Source organism: Podarcis cretensis (genome assembly GCF_951804945.1).
Source record: "Podarcis cretensis genome assembly, chromosome: 5".
NCBI classification, from domain to species: domain Eukaryota; kingdom Metazoa; phylum Chordata; class Lepidosauria; order Squamata; family Lacertidae; genus Podarcis; species Podarcis cretensis.
The window spans coordinates 92,256,804-92,274,828 of record NC_137174.1 but is presented as its reverse complement, the minus strand read 5'-3'; the positions used below and the strand labels follow the sequence as shown (position 1 = coordinate 92,274,828).

Below are 18,025 nucleotides of genomic sequence, written 5' to 3'. Positions count from 1 at the left end.
CGTGTGGGCCAGTCGTGTCCGACTCTAGGGTTGTGCGCTCATCTCACTCTATAGGCCGGGAGCCAGCGCTGTCCGCAGACACTTTCGGGTCACGTGGCCAGCGTGACAAAGCTGCATCTGGCGAGACAGCGCAGCACACGGAAACGCCGTTTACCTTCCCGCTATAAAGCGGTCCCTATTTATCTACTTGCACCCGGGAGTGCTTTTGAACTGCTAGGTTGGCAGGCGCTGGGACCGAGCAACGGGAGCGCACCCCGCTGCGGGGATTCGAACCGCCGACCTGACGATCGGCAAGTCCTAGGCGCTGAGGTTTTACCCACAGCGCCACCCGCGTCCCATCACATTACATGTTTAGAGCTTTCTATTTCTACCTTTAACCAAACCACTAGTGTTCCCTGGGCTGATGTTTCCGTTTGCTTCATAAATTCTGGAGGGGGGGGGACTGAATGGGAGGAACATGTATCAGGTTCAACTGCCAGCCTGGTTAAGACTCCTGTCTAAAACCCTGCAGAGCTGCTATCAAGTTAGTGACAGCATACTGAGCTAGACAGACCAATGGCTAGACTCGGTATAAGGCAGTTTCCTGTGTTCCTTTGTGGTGTGGTGATTAAGAGTGTTGGACTAGGAGCTGGGAAATCAGGATTCAAATCTTCACTCACATATGAAGGTCACCAGTCACTGCCTCTCAGCCTAACCTACCTCACAGGGTTGTTGTGAAGATAAAATGAGATGGGGAAAACAATGCACAGGACCTTGAGCTCCGTGGGGAAAGGTGAAATATAAATGTAATAAATAAAGTTATAATAAACTTACAAGTATGGGTTCAACTTAGTTATTTGTAATTTGATTCTATGACCTTGTTGTGCACATCAGTAAACTTTAGAATCTAAATCAAAGCTCCAACGACGACTCTCAATGTTTGTTTGTGTCACTGGTATATTGGTGTATCAGAGGAAATGCTGGATCATAACTGAGCAAATGCGGGGAGGGGAGAATACTGGATCAATACTGAGCAAATGGGGGGAAGTCAGGGGGGAGATGTCTCATGGGCAGCAGGAACTGTGTCCTTCAAGACCCAGAATAAATTCAAACATGCATAACTGGGAAGTTATAGCTATAGAACTGTTCATCATGCTTCACATTGCTAGTTTGAAAACACTCCTGCAATGAGCATCCCATAAAAAGGGGGTTTAATCTATGCATGCAAGAGTGCACTGAAACAGGCTCCTCATACGATACTGTGATGTTAATTTCCACATAAGAACTATCTCATTTATGCACATCTGATCACTTTATGATGAAACATGAAGCATGCCAAGTTTCTCAAATAAAAACAAGTGTATGAATTCTATACTGATCAAGAATCAGTATAGAATGAAATTTGTACTATGTTGTACTTGGCAGGAGTTCAACCAACATAAAAGCTTTAATGATCTGAACAACGAAGAATTTGATAGTTTATTTCAGGAATGGAAAGGCTTTGCCCTTCAGATGTTGTTGGATTCCTCTTCCCATCACCCTTAGCTAGATCAGTGTTGTCCAAACTTTTTTCAAAGAGGGCCAAATTTGATGAAGTAAAGGGCCATGAGGGCTGACCAAAGGGCCAACCAAAGTTGGTGACCTTTTTTTAGGATTGAAGTTGTTGGTTTTTTTATTATTTTTACCCCAAAGTTGTTGAGATTTTCTTAGGACTGAAGTTGTTGAGCTTTTTTAGGATTTTAAGCCCACGAAATAAACTGCCGCAGGAGCCGGATTGAACAGCAGGCCTCCAAAACGGACTTTGGTCAATAGTTATGGATAATAGGAGTTGTAGTCCAACATCATCTATAGGGCCACAGGTTCCTGATCCCTGGTTTAGCAGGTTCATTTTATCAGAAGTCAATGTCACATCACAAAGTCCTTTGAAAAAAATCATAGATATATTGAGACCATTATTCTGAAAACCTCTCCATTTCTCTGAATATGTTAGTTGTCCAGAAAACTATTCTTATTATGCTACTTTGTACACTGGGATTTCAAACTGATTTTTCAAAATCATAATACACCCAAAGGAAAAAATAGTGTTTTACAGTGGCATAACAAGAAATAAAATATTTAACTTCCTATTTTCTCAAGAGCCTCTACTATCAAAACCAGATAACCTAAAATAAGCTTACAGCTATGCAACTTGCCAGTGACTGTGAGATAGCCAAGTAAAGCTCAGTCCGAAAGAGTTATGTCTCATGGGCAGCAGAAAGTAAAAAGTACTGGTAAAGAACAAATACAGCTCAAAGTAACCACTGGAAGCAGATATTAAAGCATAGTTTCAAAACTGCAAAAATCTATGTATCATTTGAATTTGACAAAAATGTTGTGCCTTCTTCCTTTGAGTATGACACTGTCCAGTTTCTAACCTGCACTAATTTAACAATGGCTAGCGCAATGCAAACTATTTCATTGCAAATTTCCAAGTTCTTCTGAAATTGTAAACATCATCCAATATTAACACTGGATTTCCCATAACATTTTTGGCAAAAGTTTGTTCTAAAACTCTGATTTCACAGTTCTTGACAAAAATAGTCAGTCCTTTGTTGTTGGCATCTGTCTATCTCGGGATGCAATGGAAAAAGGTGTAAACTCAAACTGTTGAGAGATTTACACCACCTGCTGTGGCTGTTGAGAATGATATGGGAGAGACATATTTTACTGCAGCTGGGGCAGATGAAGGCATCTGATTGTGCTGCTACAGGCACACCATGGTATGTCTTCCCTCTGCATTCCTCCCTGCAGTCATTCCTCCTTTGGTCACTACTGTGGTATACAACCTGACTGTTCCCCTCCAGGCACTGTGGTCTTCTGCAAGGGATTCCCACACAGTGGGGTTAATGTTGGCAGCCTTCATATCAAGTTTGCAGACCTCTTTGTAATGCAGAGAAGGTACTCATGAGAGAGGAATTAATACTGGCTTTCAGCATTTCTGTCCTGGGGCTTTACCACATGCCTGAGAGTTGATGGTGTTCTTCAGTTCAACCAGGGAAGGAGGGAAATCCAGCTCTTCCAAGAAAGGCAGAGTCTGGATGCTATCAATTGCTTTATTGGAAATCATGTTTTCCTGGGAGTACAGTTCTTGATAGTGCTCTGCCCAACACTTCATCTCCCAACAAGGTTTTCAGCGGTGCAGTTTTCCTGCCTGTTGGTCTTCATGCCTTCATAATTACATCTTGTGATGCTTGCCACACTAAGAAAGGCAAGAATTGCTAAATAATATGCCAATATAAAAACACTACTAGAGGTAATTTTCTGGAGACAGAGTAAAATATTCCCCAAGGATCTCAGTAGCTTGTAAATGATTATAAACTGACCACTGTACACAGAGGAAGAACCTGAAAAGTGCTGATATTCAATCTGACTTTGGAAGGGTACATAAGAAAAGCCTTGCTGGATTATATCAGAGGCCTTTCTAGTCCAGCGCTGCTTCCCACAATGATCAACCAAATGCCTATGGAAAGTCCACAAGCTGGATGTTGAGGGCAACAGCCCTCTATTGCAATTGTTCAACAGCAACTGGTATATGTGAGGCAGTATACAGACATAACTAGTAGCCACTGAAAGGCTTAACCTCACTAGAATTTGGCCAGTCCCATTTTAAATCCTTCTTAAACTGAAGTTGATGCTAGTGTTTCCAGTCAATTTTAACAATAATAGCACCACAGAAATTTCAGTGCACAGGCATATCAATTCTTGAAAGTACCAATGGAAGTGTCAGAAACTCATATATATATATATGATGGCTCCTTAAACTAGGGTTAAAGTTGCCAAAAAGGAATGCCTAGTTGCCATTTTTGGAGCAGACAGCTCCAAAAATGTTCCTAAAGCTCATTCTGATTGTGAAGATAAAACAGGCTTCCTCAACCCCAGCCCTCCAGCTGTTTTGAGACTACAATTCCCATCATCCCTGACCATTGGTCCTGCTAGCTAGGGATCATGGGAGTTGTAGGGCAAAAACATCTGGAGGGCCAAGATTAAGAAAATCTGAGATAAACTATAACTGACAGAATTCTACAGGACGTTTTCCTAGTGTATGAAAGCTGTCCAGATCCGAGGATCCCCCAGGCACGTACCTCCAGATGGTGGAGACGTCAGGCGGCAAGTGGTCAATAGCAGGTGCAAAATGCGTCTGGCACCTGGTGAGTTTTGAATGCTGGTGCCAAGTTATGGCTACAGGGTTTCTAAGGCTAGCTTCAATTTGAAATCAAAAGTACCGGCATCAACTGAAAAAGTCAGCTTTTTTTTTTAGTAACTGGAGACCAGTCCACACCAGATTTAAAATAAATAAATAAATAAATAAATAAATAGCAACCATCTTTAACTGGAAATAAATAACTGTTGATAGCTTCCATATCCATAAACTATATTTCTGGTTATTTATTCATTGTTATAACAGGTGGAAAACTTGTGATACTCCATGTGTTGTCAGATCCCCCAATTCCCATCACTCCAGCCAGCATGACCAAAGGTCAGGGATGATGGGGGATGTGGTCCAGTAACACCTGAATAGCCACAGGTTTCACAGCCATGTATTAAGGTCATGAACAAATCAAGCCCCATGTGGCAGCTTACTAATAAAAGATATATTTTTAAAATTCATCTATCTGAGCGCTCTGAAGCAATTATTGTCCAACAGGTATTATTGCACTACAAATCTCATTGTCTCCAATTACTGGCACACTGACTAGGGCTGATGGGAGTCCGGAATCTAACAATATCTAAAGAGCTACAAGTTGTTCATCCCTGTTGTAGATAAACATGCTGGGTGAGGGAATCTTAAATAGCCATAATTTTGAAACAAAAATCTACAAGCAAGTATAATCACATGGATTTTGCATTCTGTCAATATATCCTCCCCGAGTTATTCAGGAAATTAAAACAGGATGGCCTGCATTCAAATGGAGGATTTGGAATTATTTTTGTGCCAGTCACATTTTTATTTTTTATATATAGTCACTAGCCAATATACGGTAAATCACAAAAAAGAAATCCAAGAGTAAGTTAAACATATAAATTTTCAGATTTGCCAACTATCAAAATTGTAAGCTCTCCAATTCTTACACGGCCTTTTCAATATCCGGAACCTTTTCAACTTGGATCCCAGGCCCACCTATAGGCAAAGGGCTACTTACAACAGTAGCTAACAATTCCACAAATGCTAAAAGGCGATGTCTTAAATGCTTTAGAAATCCTGGCTTTACGTTAGCAGCAACTAGGCCCAAGCAATGTTCAATTTTAAAATGTGATGTGATCCATGATAATAACCATATATGCCTGGTATGTGGCTGCCTGAAGCAATTATCACTGATTAAATTCAGTCTCAGTGAGACCTTGTGTTACTTTTACCACCAACAAGGAGTTCCAACTATTATTGCCAGTAGGTTGATTTTATTTAAATCAGACTTACCATTCTGAAAACAACACTTTCCTCCTCCTCCCATCTGCACACATGAAAAAGCAGAATAGAAAACTGACTTCTTCAAAAATAAATGCTTGTGCTAGTTGAGCGAGGAAGCTTCAAGGCCAAACGAATTCAGCAAAGTATAAACATAATTTCATCACATGTACATACTGAAGTTGAAGAAAATTTTCAAAATGCTGAGTGAAAAACTTTCACATAACATGGCACTAAACTTGAACATTTTAACCTTCTTACATATAAACTGATGTTGTCAAATCACATCTCTCATCAAGCCTGCAATTGCTGTCTTTGAAAAGTCATCCACGTATCACAAAAACGAATTCCAAATTTTTACTATGACTTTGCATTTGAAAATATCTTAAGATATGCCTTTCAACACTCCTGGAGTCACAAAACTAAAGTATGGCACAGGTATGTTGCACAAGGTCATAAAGAAATAAAATGGCAGGCAAAATACTTCTCAGAAATTCCTGACACCACTAACCAGTAAAAAGGCCCTACTGAGAAAATATATAAATTTTAGAACAAAGGAACTGCCTATATTCTGATATATTTGTAAAGCTTATATAAGACTTTAAATTTCTTTATTCCACAGATGAAGAGTAGGATCCATGTTGATAAGTATATGAATTCAAGTACAAAATGCAAATGTAGTGTAATTAGAGTTCCAAAACTTTATTACTGTACAAGGGAGTCCCCCTCACCTTAAGTTTTACAAAATTGCCATTGGTATTGCATGGAAGGTCAACTAGCAACAAACTTTAAATTCCCATCACATTTACATGAGTTATACTTGCCACAACACCCACCCAAAACACAGACATAGTTAATAGTTTTGCTGTAAATAGCATACATTTATGATTAAGTATAAATAAAACTTTCACAGTGCACAGATAAAACTGTAATTCACAATGCTGGCTCCTATCAGCGCTCCTGTAGAGGAACAGAGGCCTCACGCCATAAAAAGGTCTAGGATTTTCAAGCATCCAAGGCTTGGCTTAGGGAGAAAGACTGACAGCAACAGCTGAGAGTATTCTGTATTGATCCTGTAACATCCTGGCATACCAGAGAGGGTGGCAGTGAAGAAAGCTTTCTGGTGACATAAATAAACTCAAGAGTCTGTAAAAGTATTACGGTTGTCGTGCATTCCTAACTTTATGAAGGAGTAGCATATTTAAAACAGAATAACCTGCATTTTGGGTGAAGAATCCCACACCTTTCAAGCTACCTCTAGCCCTAGCTTGCACAAATGTTCTCTAAAACCCAAACCACAGAGGTGGGTCTACTTATCACCAGAGGTGTGACTCCATGCTGCCTGACCTGAATCTAATATTAGTAAAGGGATATAAAATGTATTTTGACTCACAGCAGAGGGCACCCCCCCACCCCTCACAAGTGACTCATAACACCCCACCCCACCCGTGTCCTACTTGGGGCACTGAACACAATGAACACACCACAGTAAAATCAAATTCAGAAGCTCCCTTTCCCACCCCCCACTTTTATCAAGGTAACAAGGCCCAAAAAAAAAAAAAAGCCTTCCAACACAAAACCCTCCAAAAGAGGTTTCTCAAGGTGCTTCCCAAAGTCAGCCCTGGCCTGGCCTGGCCCGGGAAACGAAGGGAAGCCCCTTCGCACGTTACACCGCTTTCCAGGAGTGTCCAAAACGAAAAAGCGTTACCTCAACACTGCGGGGACACGTAACGCACCCAGAACTTGGGCTCTCCTCACGACCTCTCCCCTCACCCGTGTCCCGCCCACAAGCCCCTCCCCAAAGCCACACACCACACCGCCCCGCACCCCTCGCCTCACACACCTTTTATCCTCCCCACCCGCCCACCCAAAAAAAGAAACCGCTCAACCTTCCACTGTCTGCCCGCTCCGGCCTGGGCCAAAGTCTCCCCCGCTCCGAGGGTGGCTGCCGAGGGCCGCCCTTCCGCCCACCCCTCCGGCCCCAACCCCGCAGTAACGGGCCGTCCCCCGTCCCCGTCCCCCCCACCGAGGCCGCTCCTCCCCGGGCTCCCGGCGGCGAGAGGGCGAGGCGTACCTTGTAGAAGGCCCCGTTGGAGCCGCGCACTTCCACCGTCAGCTCCTCCATGTTGGGGCCGCAAAGGACGCCGGGACGGGCTTCTAGAAACTATCTCCACCTGAGGGGGAGAGAGCGAGAGACTGGAGGGAGGGGAAAGAGGGAGGGACGGGGCGCCCTCGGGGCTTTCCCCCCTTCCTCACACCCGACGCAGGCCCAGGGCCGAGGGAGGAGCGGAGCAGGCGGGAGGAGGAGAAGGAGGGCAAGGGGCGGGCGGCGCCGCCCTCGAGTCTCAGCCGCCGCCGGCGACTCACGGAGGCGGAGGGATCTCCGCTCCCTCAGGCCTGAGCGCCGCCGCCGCCGCCGCCGCCGCCTCGCGCGCGCCTCAAGGGCGGGCGACGCCTCCTCAGGCCGCGAAACGGCAGAAACAAGATGGGTGACGAGGGCTCGTTTTCCTTGCTCCCTTGGAGAGGCGGGCGTTTCGTTCTTATTTTATGCTACCTTTCCTACTAAGCGGGGGTTGCTGCACCGCCGCCTCGGCCTCCTCCTTCTCACGACGTCCTTCTCCCGCTTCTTCGCGCACACGCGCGGGAGAAACGCCGCCTCACGCGACGGTTTGCTCCAGGAAAGCCCTGGCAGGCGGGGGCGCGGCGTGTGGGGGGGAAAAACGCTGTTTAAAGGCGCCTTGAATCAAACCCGAAGGGGGGAACAAGGGTGGGATCCGCGCGCCCACATCTATAGAGGCGCGGCCTCGGCGCAGTCGCTGGCCCCGTGACGGGAGATAAGCTGCGTTCAGACGTGCACGCAGAGGTGCTGCCTGTCCCCGCGCGCTGGTGGGCCGCGGGAGTTGCCGCCGGCCGCAGCGACAAAGCGCGAGCGCGCAAACACGCCGAGCTGAGGGCAGAGTCGCCCTGGCCCAAATGAGCGGTTGGCTTTGTTGACACGCAAGATTAAAGAGTCGTTGGCTACCCGCGTACAGAGACCAGAGGTTCACCAGCCGGACATGGAGGCAAGAGCCCCAAACCTGAATGTAATCTGGGTGTAAAGCCAGGGGGGAAAGCGGGGCGGGGTCCGGATCCAGCTGATCTGCTTTTCAATGATGGTGTTCCCTTGTTTGTTTTCACTGAACGCACCTGAGATCGGCGACCAAAATCCATCGCAATGTTTGCATACATGCACTTTGCGACTGCAAGGGGCGCGTTGTACTCCATACTCTGCCACGAAACTCTGAAACTTCTTTAATAAGAGGCTCTCAGAAGCATCTTGGCAGCGTTTTGCGGAGGTCACTCTTCCTGGCCATACGAATGTGCACGCAGAAATAATCTAAAACCTGCAAATAATTAAACCGACATAAACCAAAATGCCATCAGAATAATTCAAGTAAAACAGATGAGAAAAAGCTGAAAAGCTTGAGAGAAGAAAAGCATTGAGGGAGAGTGGTATTGAACTCCACGGAGCACATGCTGCTTTTTTTAACCACACATTAAGAGTTCCTGGCAGTGGCGTAGCGTGGGTTGTCAGCACCCGGGGCAAGGCAAGTAATTTGCGCCCCCTAACCCATGGATTTGCACCTCCTAACCCATGGATTTGCGCCCCCAAACCGTGGATTTGTGCCCCCTAACCCTAACCCCCAGATGTTGCGCCCGGTGCGACCGGGCCCCCCTGCACCCCCCACGCTACGCCACTGGTTCCTGGTGCAGTAGTAGTGGGGAAAGGCCAACATTATAATAAAAAAGAAGAATATTTGCTGCAATAAGGCCCACTGTTACTTTCATACTAGTTTTCTTCCCTGCCGTTCACTATGATGCAATGGTGGGCGCAAGAAATATATTTGAAGTGTGTTAAAAGTAAACCAAAAATTTATTTGTCTTATTTCTAGACCACCCATAAGAGATTCTTTAAAAGAATTAGATAAAAACAGGCCTATAATGCTATTATCAGGGACAATGAAAAACTAATTAGGTAACAATGCTTAATTTAAAGGCGGGGGACTATGTTGCAGGTAGTTCTTTGCAAACTATTTATGGTAGATTGTCCCCAGTGGAAATGCATACAGGTTGCACCTAGACATACAACAGAAAAGCTACTCTTCCTTTGAAAATACAAAAGCCATAAGATTTGAAATTGCTAAGATTCTGCTAATTTAAAAAGAAATTGACAGAGCCACGAGAAGCACCCACAAGGCTATATTTGGAATATTATTCATACTTCTGGACCGATAATGATAAGGCTTACCTTGGCGTGCTGCAATCTACATGTGAATTTGCCTGATTAAAGTTGTTTGTGCTGGAAATATAAATGCCGGAGTGTTTAGGAGGCAATGTGTATTTCACAGGCTGATGTGGAGGGCCAGTTACTGCTGCAGGGAAAAAATTAAAACATTTTGAGGGGACTGGGCTAAGGAAGGAGCAACACAGAACAATTGAAGCTTGAAACGTTGATTATACCAAATCCTTTTTAAGTTTACATGATTAATGTACATGTGACTGAATGTGACTCAGTAGACTGATGCACAACACTCTTTCCCTGAAATAATAGGATTTAAGTCAACAAGCAGCCTGATTCTCAGGGTTCTCAGACTTGTTCTCACCCATGTTCTGCCTAAAAGGAGCAAGGCCTACCCCTTTCCAAAGAATTTCCATAGATTTAAGCAGGCTGGTAGGGAAAGGATTGTTTCAGTATGCATCTGGAATGCTTCTTGGAACCCATAGATTGGTTTCAGTGGGATGAAATAATTTTTAAGCGGCATTATTGTTGACAACCAGTCAACAGCCATTTGTGGGACTGAGAAGCAACACGGGGCAGTAATATACCTAAAATGGCCAATGGTGCACATACGCTTGTACATGTCTGGATATCTATGGGTTATTCAATGCTTGGACCTGGTTCACACATGCACAAATATTTCATGATTTCTAATCTCCAGATTTTATTTCACTTTATGATTGGCAGTAATGTGAAGCACTAGTAAAAAAAACACAACTCTAATCATCTGCATCCTTAATCACAGAATAAGGAGCAGAAAATGCATTAGTGATTGTGGTGATATAGCCGCAATAAAAATTAAGCACCAAGACTGCTCTGTTTATAAACTAAACTGAATTTGCCCTGCTGTCAAATGTTCCAGGTCATCTGCCAACAAAGTTATAAATTGTATTCTCCAATTCCACAGGGTTTCTTTTGCATCCTTTGAGCTCTGAGGTTAGAGTCTGCTCCAAACTGCAATTTGTACCACATTCCATAATAATCCTAGCTAACTGGGTTTTCAGCCTGTCTCCGAAACACTGGGATTTCCCCTCCCCCTGCTGGGTAGAATTGGTACTTCCAAGCAAAAGTCTTTTTCCAGCATGGGAAATGTTAGTGAAGACTGTAGGAGAGAAATGGCCGAGTATTAGATGCTGAATACATTAAAACGTTATTAATAAAACTGGGCTAGTAGGAGACTAATGAGAGGAGGGAGAAAAGAGACATGAGAAGGCAGAAATGAGATGGACAATGAATAATAGAAAGGACAAAAGAGAATACAGGGCAGTGCAAGAGAAAAAAGAGCTGAAAATATATTTCTGTGTGCATGTTATATATGTGACAATCTTCCCTTTGAGAAAAGTCAGCATGATCCAGAGGCCTAGGAACTTTAGGGGCAAATCTTACAATTTCTGTGAACTTCCACGGCCACATCCGTAGTATGTATTTAAAGCACTGCTTTCCCCAAGGAATCCTGGGAACTGTAGAGAGTGGTTAGGAACTGCCACTCACAAAGCTATAATTCCTAGCACCCTTAACACGCTATCGTTCCCAGGATTCTGGGGGGGGGGGGGACTATGGCTGTTAAAGTGGTATAAAGACTCAGCTATACAGCTGCAAATGAAACGTTTGAAGTGCAATATACAATGTGACACTAGATCAGGGGTTGTCAGCCTGGTCCCTACCGCTCACTAGTGGGTGTTTCAGGATTCTAGGTGGGCGGTAGGGGGTTCTACGGCACAAGCTGAATCCTTCCATTGAGCACTGGTGGGCGGTAAGGAAATTTTGCCATCAAGAAAGATGTATTTCAGGCTCAGTTTCCCAACTGTAAAATATGAAGTGTCGAGGTGGACTTCATAGGGCTGTTCCCGTGCTGGTTTCTACAGCAGCCCAATAAGATAAGGCACGAGACTTATTTTGCAGTTGGAGAGTGACCATTCAGATTGGAGTAATTTTAGTAATACAATAGGCATTGTTATGACAACTACCCTGGGATTTGTTAATTTTTTTAAAGAGCAGTATATAAATAAACAAATGATGGAGCATAAAATGATGTATGAGGGTGCTCCTTTGTCCAGAGAAGGACAAAAGCAATTATGTTTCTCCCCACATGGCTGCTTCTTTGGAGAGCAGTCACTGTTTTGTAAAATTTGCTGATTCATATTCCACGTTTTTGGAACATACATTTAAAGCACCCCACCCCAAAAGAATCTGGAGAACTATAGTTTACACCTCACAGAGCTATAATTCTCAGCACCCTTAACGTACCTTTACACTTCCTATGATCCTTTGGGGGAAATTACTTTACAAAAGTCTTTAAATGTATGGCATGTTTTCAACCTGATATGGTGGACCTGTGCATGGGCTGCACTACATCGAAAGATGGGAGTTCACCTGACTTAATATTCCTCCTAAAAATAATAATCCCAAACCCTCCCTCTGCATAGATAACTATCATGGAAGACATTTCTAGCCTATCCTTCCCCCAAAATTGAATTACCACAGGGCAATGGAGGCTTGCCCACCCCTTATCTTTCAAGCATTTAGAGCTGGAGTAAAGGGTAATGTGTACACAGTCTTGGGTGCCAAGAAATATTTCGTGAGATCACCTATACTTCATATTTAGCAGATGAAGAACTGAGGCTGAAAGAGTGGATGACTCGTTCAAAGCTACCAAGGAAGACCATAGAAATGAGAGTTTTGCCATCGTTCAGCCATCCAGACACAGAGGTTCACCTCTGAGGGCCTTCTGGAGGTTCCCAGAGCCAGTGTGGTATAGTGGTTAAGAGCGGTGGACTCGAAATCTGGTGAACCGGGTTTGATTCCCCGCTCCTCCACATGCAGCTGCTGGGTGACCTTGGGCCAGTCACACTTCTCTGAAGTCTCTCAGCCTAACTTACCTCACAGAGTGCTTGTTGTGGGGGAGGAAGGGAAAGGAGATTGTTAGCCGCTTTGAGACTCCTTCGGGTAGTGATAAAGCGGGATATCAAATCCAAACTCCTCCTCCTCCTCCTCCTCCTCTTCTTCTTCTTCTTCCTTCACCACGAGAAGTAAAGTTACAAGGAACCAGACAGAAGGCCTTCTTGGTAGTGGCACCCACCCTGTGGAACGCCCTCCCATCAGATTTCAGACAGATAAACAACTATATAACTTTCCAAAGACATCTGATATCGGGAAGCTTTTAATTTTTGATATCTCATGTTGCAGGCTTCCCAGGGTGATTGGAACAATGCAGTCAGATGGGTGGAGTATAACTAATCTATTATTATTACACTGTATCCAATAATGTGTCCTCTGGACCACACCAACCTAAAGTGAGGACAAAGGATAACTTTGACAAACAAAAGTCAAGATAATGTATCCATATCTAGGGCTTCATAATAATCCTCGAGAACCCTACAAATATACCTGTTGAGAAGCAATTTGGAAATCTCCACACATGTTTAAGTCTGAATTACAGGTGCAGCAAGGGCCACGTCCTGCTGTAATTTAAAATGTTCCCTAAGTCAGTCTCTGCTTTATATATATATATTTAAAACCCTGTATTTTTGTTAGATCAATTCTGCTTCTTTTACCCAATTTAAACTACCTCAGCCTTTAATGGGAATTTTCCCCCAACTTCCTTTTTTTTTTTTTTTTTGGTAAAACTTTATTATGTTTCATTGCCCCCCTTCTTTTGAACACTGGTTCTCAGAAAGCTCTGTGTGAAATTTTTAGAAGGTTTTTAAACATTGGTGAAGATAGATGCATATATTGAACTCAAAGGACCTTATTTTAAAAGAAATTTGCCAGATACCCAGACCTCTGGTTGGTGATGCTCATTCAAGGATACAGAATCCATCAGCCACATTATTATTTCTACATCTGAACTTTTTTTTTTTTTAATGTAGCAGATAGACTTGAAACTTACAGGGTCATTTGCCCAGCATGTAATGGAATGTCCTGAGTTATAGATTCTAATTAGCTCGACCATCTTCAATAGGCTTGTACCACCAGCGCTGTCTTACCGATTTCCACTTGGCTTTATCTGTTTCTTCTTTGTTACAGCTGCAACCTGATCTTATCAATCCTTTGATAAGAAATATTTCAATTACCCCAGGGAGAAGCTTTCAGCTTTATGAAGCATTGATGTCTTCCCCATTTGTTCTTCTGTTGAAGAGCACTTCAAAAGAAGAGTTTCAGGGGAAGTAATCTGATAAAATTAGGATAAAGTCTTGTGGACTTTCACTGCTGATCCTCTCTCACACACAGGTCCGCCTGTAATCTGAGCTGAAGAATCTGCCAACTCAGTTACAGTAAGGGCTCTTCATTCCTTTAACTGTAGAAAAGATGTGTACCTTAAAACTTGGAGGGAAACTATATGTTACATGCCTGTTTTTGTGAGGTTGGGGGGGGTTGAATGAAAAAGAAGAATTAGAAAGCTGACATTTTGGACAGGACAGAGCAGTTGCAAGGGAGGAAGTGCTTAACCCTTTTCTCAGCAGCCATATCCCCCTTTCAAAACCACACCTGCCCCAAGTTGCCCCACAGTGGAGAGGTGTGTGTGACTACCCTTTTGGATAAACAAAAAATGATGTTCCACTCAAAATTGCAGGCTTCTGAGACTGCATTTAAAAAAATAAACAAAAACCTGGAACATATTGCTATAAATTGGAGGGGGGCACTGAATGAATCCCAAACCGGAATTAAGATTGCCGGAAGAAATATCAACAACCTCAGATATTCAGATGACACAACCTTGATGGCAGAAAGTGAGGAGGAACCTTTTAACAAAGGTGAAAGAGGAGAGTGCAAAATATGGTCTGAAGCTCAACACCAAAAAAACTAAGATCATGGCCACTGGTCCCATCACCTCCTGGCAAAAAGAAGGGGAAGAAATGGAGGCAGTGAGAGATTTTACTTTCTTGGGTTCCATGATCACTGCAGATGGTGACAGCAGTCACGAAATTAAAAGACATTTGCTTCTTGGGAGAAAAGCAATGACAAACCTAGACACCATCTTAAAAAGCAGAGACATCACCTTGCCGAAAAAGGTCCGTATAGTTAAAGCTATGGTTTTCCCAGTAGTGATGTATGGAAGTGAGAGCTGGACCATAAAGAAGGCTGATCACCAAAGAATTGATGCTTTTGAATTATGGTGCTGGAGGAGACTCTTGAGAAGATCAAACCCATCACCAGTAGTGATGTATGGAAGTGAGAGCTGGACCATAAAGAAGGGTGATGGCCAAAGAGTTGATGCTTTTGAATTATGGTGCTGGAGGAGACTCTTGAGAGTCCCATGGACTGCAAGAAGATCAAACCTATCCATTCTTAAGGAAATCAGCCCTGAGTGCTCACTGGAAGGACAGATCGTGAAGCTGAGGCTCCAGTACTTTGGCCACCTCATGAGAAGAGAAGACTCCCTGGAAAAGACCCTGATGTTGGGAAAGATGGAGGACACAAGGAGAAGGGGATGACAGAGGACGAGGTGGTTGGACAGTGTTCTCGAAGCTACCAGCCTGTTTGACCAAGCTGCAGGAGGCAGTGGAAGACAGGAGTGCCTGGCGTGCTTTGGTCCATGGGGTCACGAAGAGTCGGACATGACTAAACAACTAAACAACAAGAAGGAGGATCCCATAAATTCTTGGGTGCCAAATCCTCCCCATAATTCCTGGATTTAGTAAAAGTTAGAAATAATCAAGGTTTGGTTAAACTGTGCCAAACTCTGCTGGATTTCTGACAATAAGAGCTGTTCGACAGTGGAACAATCTCCCTCAGGACGTTGTGGACTCTCCTTCCTTGGAGGTTTTTAAGCAGAGGTTGGATGGCCATCGTCATGGATGCTTTAGTGCAGGCATAGGCAAACTCAGCCCTCCAGATGGCTTGAGACTACAATTCCCATCATCCCTGGCCACTGGTCCTGATGGGAGTTGTAGTCCCAAAACATCTGGAGGGCCTTTGCCTGCTTTAGTGAGATTCCTGCATTGCAGAGGCTAGGACTAGATGACCATTGGGGTCCCTTCCAATTCTATGATTCGGCTTATCCTAAGAAGCCATCCCAGCCTGGCATAGTTTGCTGAGTGTGGGAGGAACGAAGCTAATAATTTCCAAGCCCTGAACAGAGACTCTCAGGCCCACCCCCTCAAGGGAAAATGAGGAAAGCCCTTCCCTAATGTGACATGTAGCAGAAACAAAAGGCCAGAGTTTGAGGAGGGAGGGGCAGAATTGCAGTGGGCATTGAGGTAAGCAAACAGGAAAAAGTGTCAGTTTTACAAGCTGGGGGGATAGGCAGAGCAGAGCAGTCTGTTTTATCCAAAATAATATTTATTACTTTTAAAAGGAAAAAAGACAGAAGAGAAAAAACAAAAGAGGAAAAAAAGACAATACAATACAATATATAAACAATACAAAACACAACCTAAACCCATTAAACTAAACACATTAAACTAAACTAAATCAAACCCACTCCCTAACCCTAACCCTAAATAAAACAAAACAAAAACTATTTAAAAAAAATTAAAAAATACATCACCCCTTTTCGATACTCTTTCTTTCATTCCCTTGTTTCCTCGACCTCCTCTCACCTCCCTTTTTGTATTCCACTTCTACTAGTTATTTCAGCAAATCATTTCCATCTTTCTCTATTCTCTATCATATTATAAATAACATATATATATATATTTAACCTTATTTTAACATTAAAACTAAAATACTTCTATATGCTTAACTCCTTATAACATTTCTGCTAAATCCATAAAGTATCAATCCACCATTTTTCTATCACTCATTAATTTTGCGATGTTTCTATATATAAACTTTAAGTTTTCCAATCTTCTTCCATCAACTCCTCTCCCTGGTTTCGCATTCTGCCAGTCCTTTCCGTCAATTCCATATAGTCCATCAACCTGGAGATCTTATGTCCGAGGCTCTTAACTCTTTTCCAGGTCCCTTCTGCAGATCTTCATATTCTTTAATGCTAGAGAGCAAATCTTGAGAGAACTCCATCCTAACAATACTTTTATTCCTTCTGGACAGTTCAGCCAAATTTCCATAGTTGAAGCTAGGGTCTATACAGTGTTTCAGGACGTATTTCAAGATTCCTCCAAATCCAAAGGCCCCCAAAACTTCAATCTCCTCCAAATCCAAGTCCATGTCCCAAAAGTCAATTAATCCCTGGATAGAGGGATCTTTCCAACTTTCCTTCTTCAGTCCAAGCCGGGATCCAATCCTCAAAATCTGGCTTTTTCTAGATTCAATCATAAAAGGCCTCAATTTATAGTCCTCAATTTGCTTCTGTAGAACTAAGGATCCCGCTTGTGTTATTTTAGGTTCAAAAACAACGACTTTCTCCTTTTCCTCCACCATTTGTTCTGCCAAAGTAGGTTCCTGTGCCAGGTCCTGAATTATTTCTGTGTTGGTGCTCACTTTTTGTCTCAAATTAGTCACATTCTGTTCCAAATTATCAATTTTAAAAGTCATGTCATCTGTCTTTTTATGAAGCTCTTCCAGAAAATAGTTTATCTTACATAATGCAGTCACAGTAACATTTTGAATGGTCCAAGGTCAGTCTCTGGTTCTCAGAATCCTTATCTTGCAGCTGGAGACCTCTCAGTTACACTCCTATAACAATTTCAAAGGTGCCCTCTAGAGGGAAACAGTCTCCACTTGTATCAGTTCTTTCAAGCACAACTCAAGCAGTAAACATAGTTTTGATTTTCAGTTACTTTTTCCTCCATTTTAAATGCAGAAGAGGACAATGGAAACAGTATCTTACTCTTATTTTAGCTAGCTGTCAAATCCGTTCAGTCAATAAACTTTCCCCAAACGTCATCTGGCAGCCTGTTCCCAGGTTCAGAGCTGTGGTAATTTGATTTTCCCCTCACTCCTGCAGGCTTACTAAGTTCAAAATTTCCCCCCTCTTCACCTGCTTCCAAGGGGGGTTTTGTATTTTTAACCGATGGAGATTTAATCCTTTGTCAAAAGCTTTCAAAGACTTTAGCTTGTAATGTCTTTGCTTCAGTCTATTTACAAAAGCGGGAGGCGGACTTCCTGTTTATGACCTTCCCGCTTCGGCGCCAAATTAAGGTACTTAAAGATCCAATTTTCCGTTCTACTCATGGGTAGTTGTTTAAAATCCAATTGTCCAAAGAAAAAAGTCAGCGCTCTCCAGTAACAGCAATGCGGCTTCACTCCGTGAAAGAAGCAGTCGATTCAAAGCACCGCGCCACTCACCCCACGTCGCTCCGGATCCCCAAAACAGGGTTTCCCCATGAGTAGGGGAGGCGCAAAAGGTGCCAGCCGAATCCCAGGTTCACAAGCTTTCTCCC

The 18,025-nt window shown here is 43.4% G+C and overlaps 1 protein-coding gene across 4 annotated transcripts in view; it reads right to left on the bottom strand.

The window, feature by feature from the left end:
* The window catches only part of FXR1 (FMR1 autosomal homolog 1), a 32,009-nt gene extending 24,014 nt beyond the window's left edge, over nt 1–7,995 (bottom strand). Inside the window, exons 1-2 of one of the 4 annotated variants that reach the window (XM_079977913.1) lie at nt 7,977–7,995; nt 7,497–7,596 (exon numbers count right to left, since the gene is read on the bottom strand). In XM_079977913.1, the coding sequence (XP_079834039.1) occupies nt 7,497–7,547 (51 nt within the window). In that variant the 5' untranslated portion in view covers nt 7,548–7,596; nt 7,977–7,995. Of the gene's footprint in view, nt 1–7,496; nt 7,771–7,976 lie in introns of those variants that run through there. The other 3 variants (XM_079977914.1, XM_079977912.1, XM_079977915.1) reach the window with 3 other exon arrangements.
* Nucleotides 7,996–18,025: the final 10,030 nt, after the last annotated feature.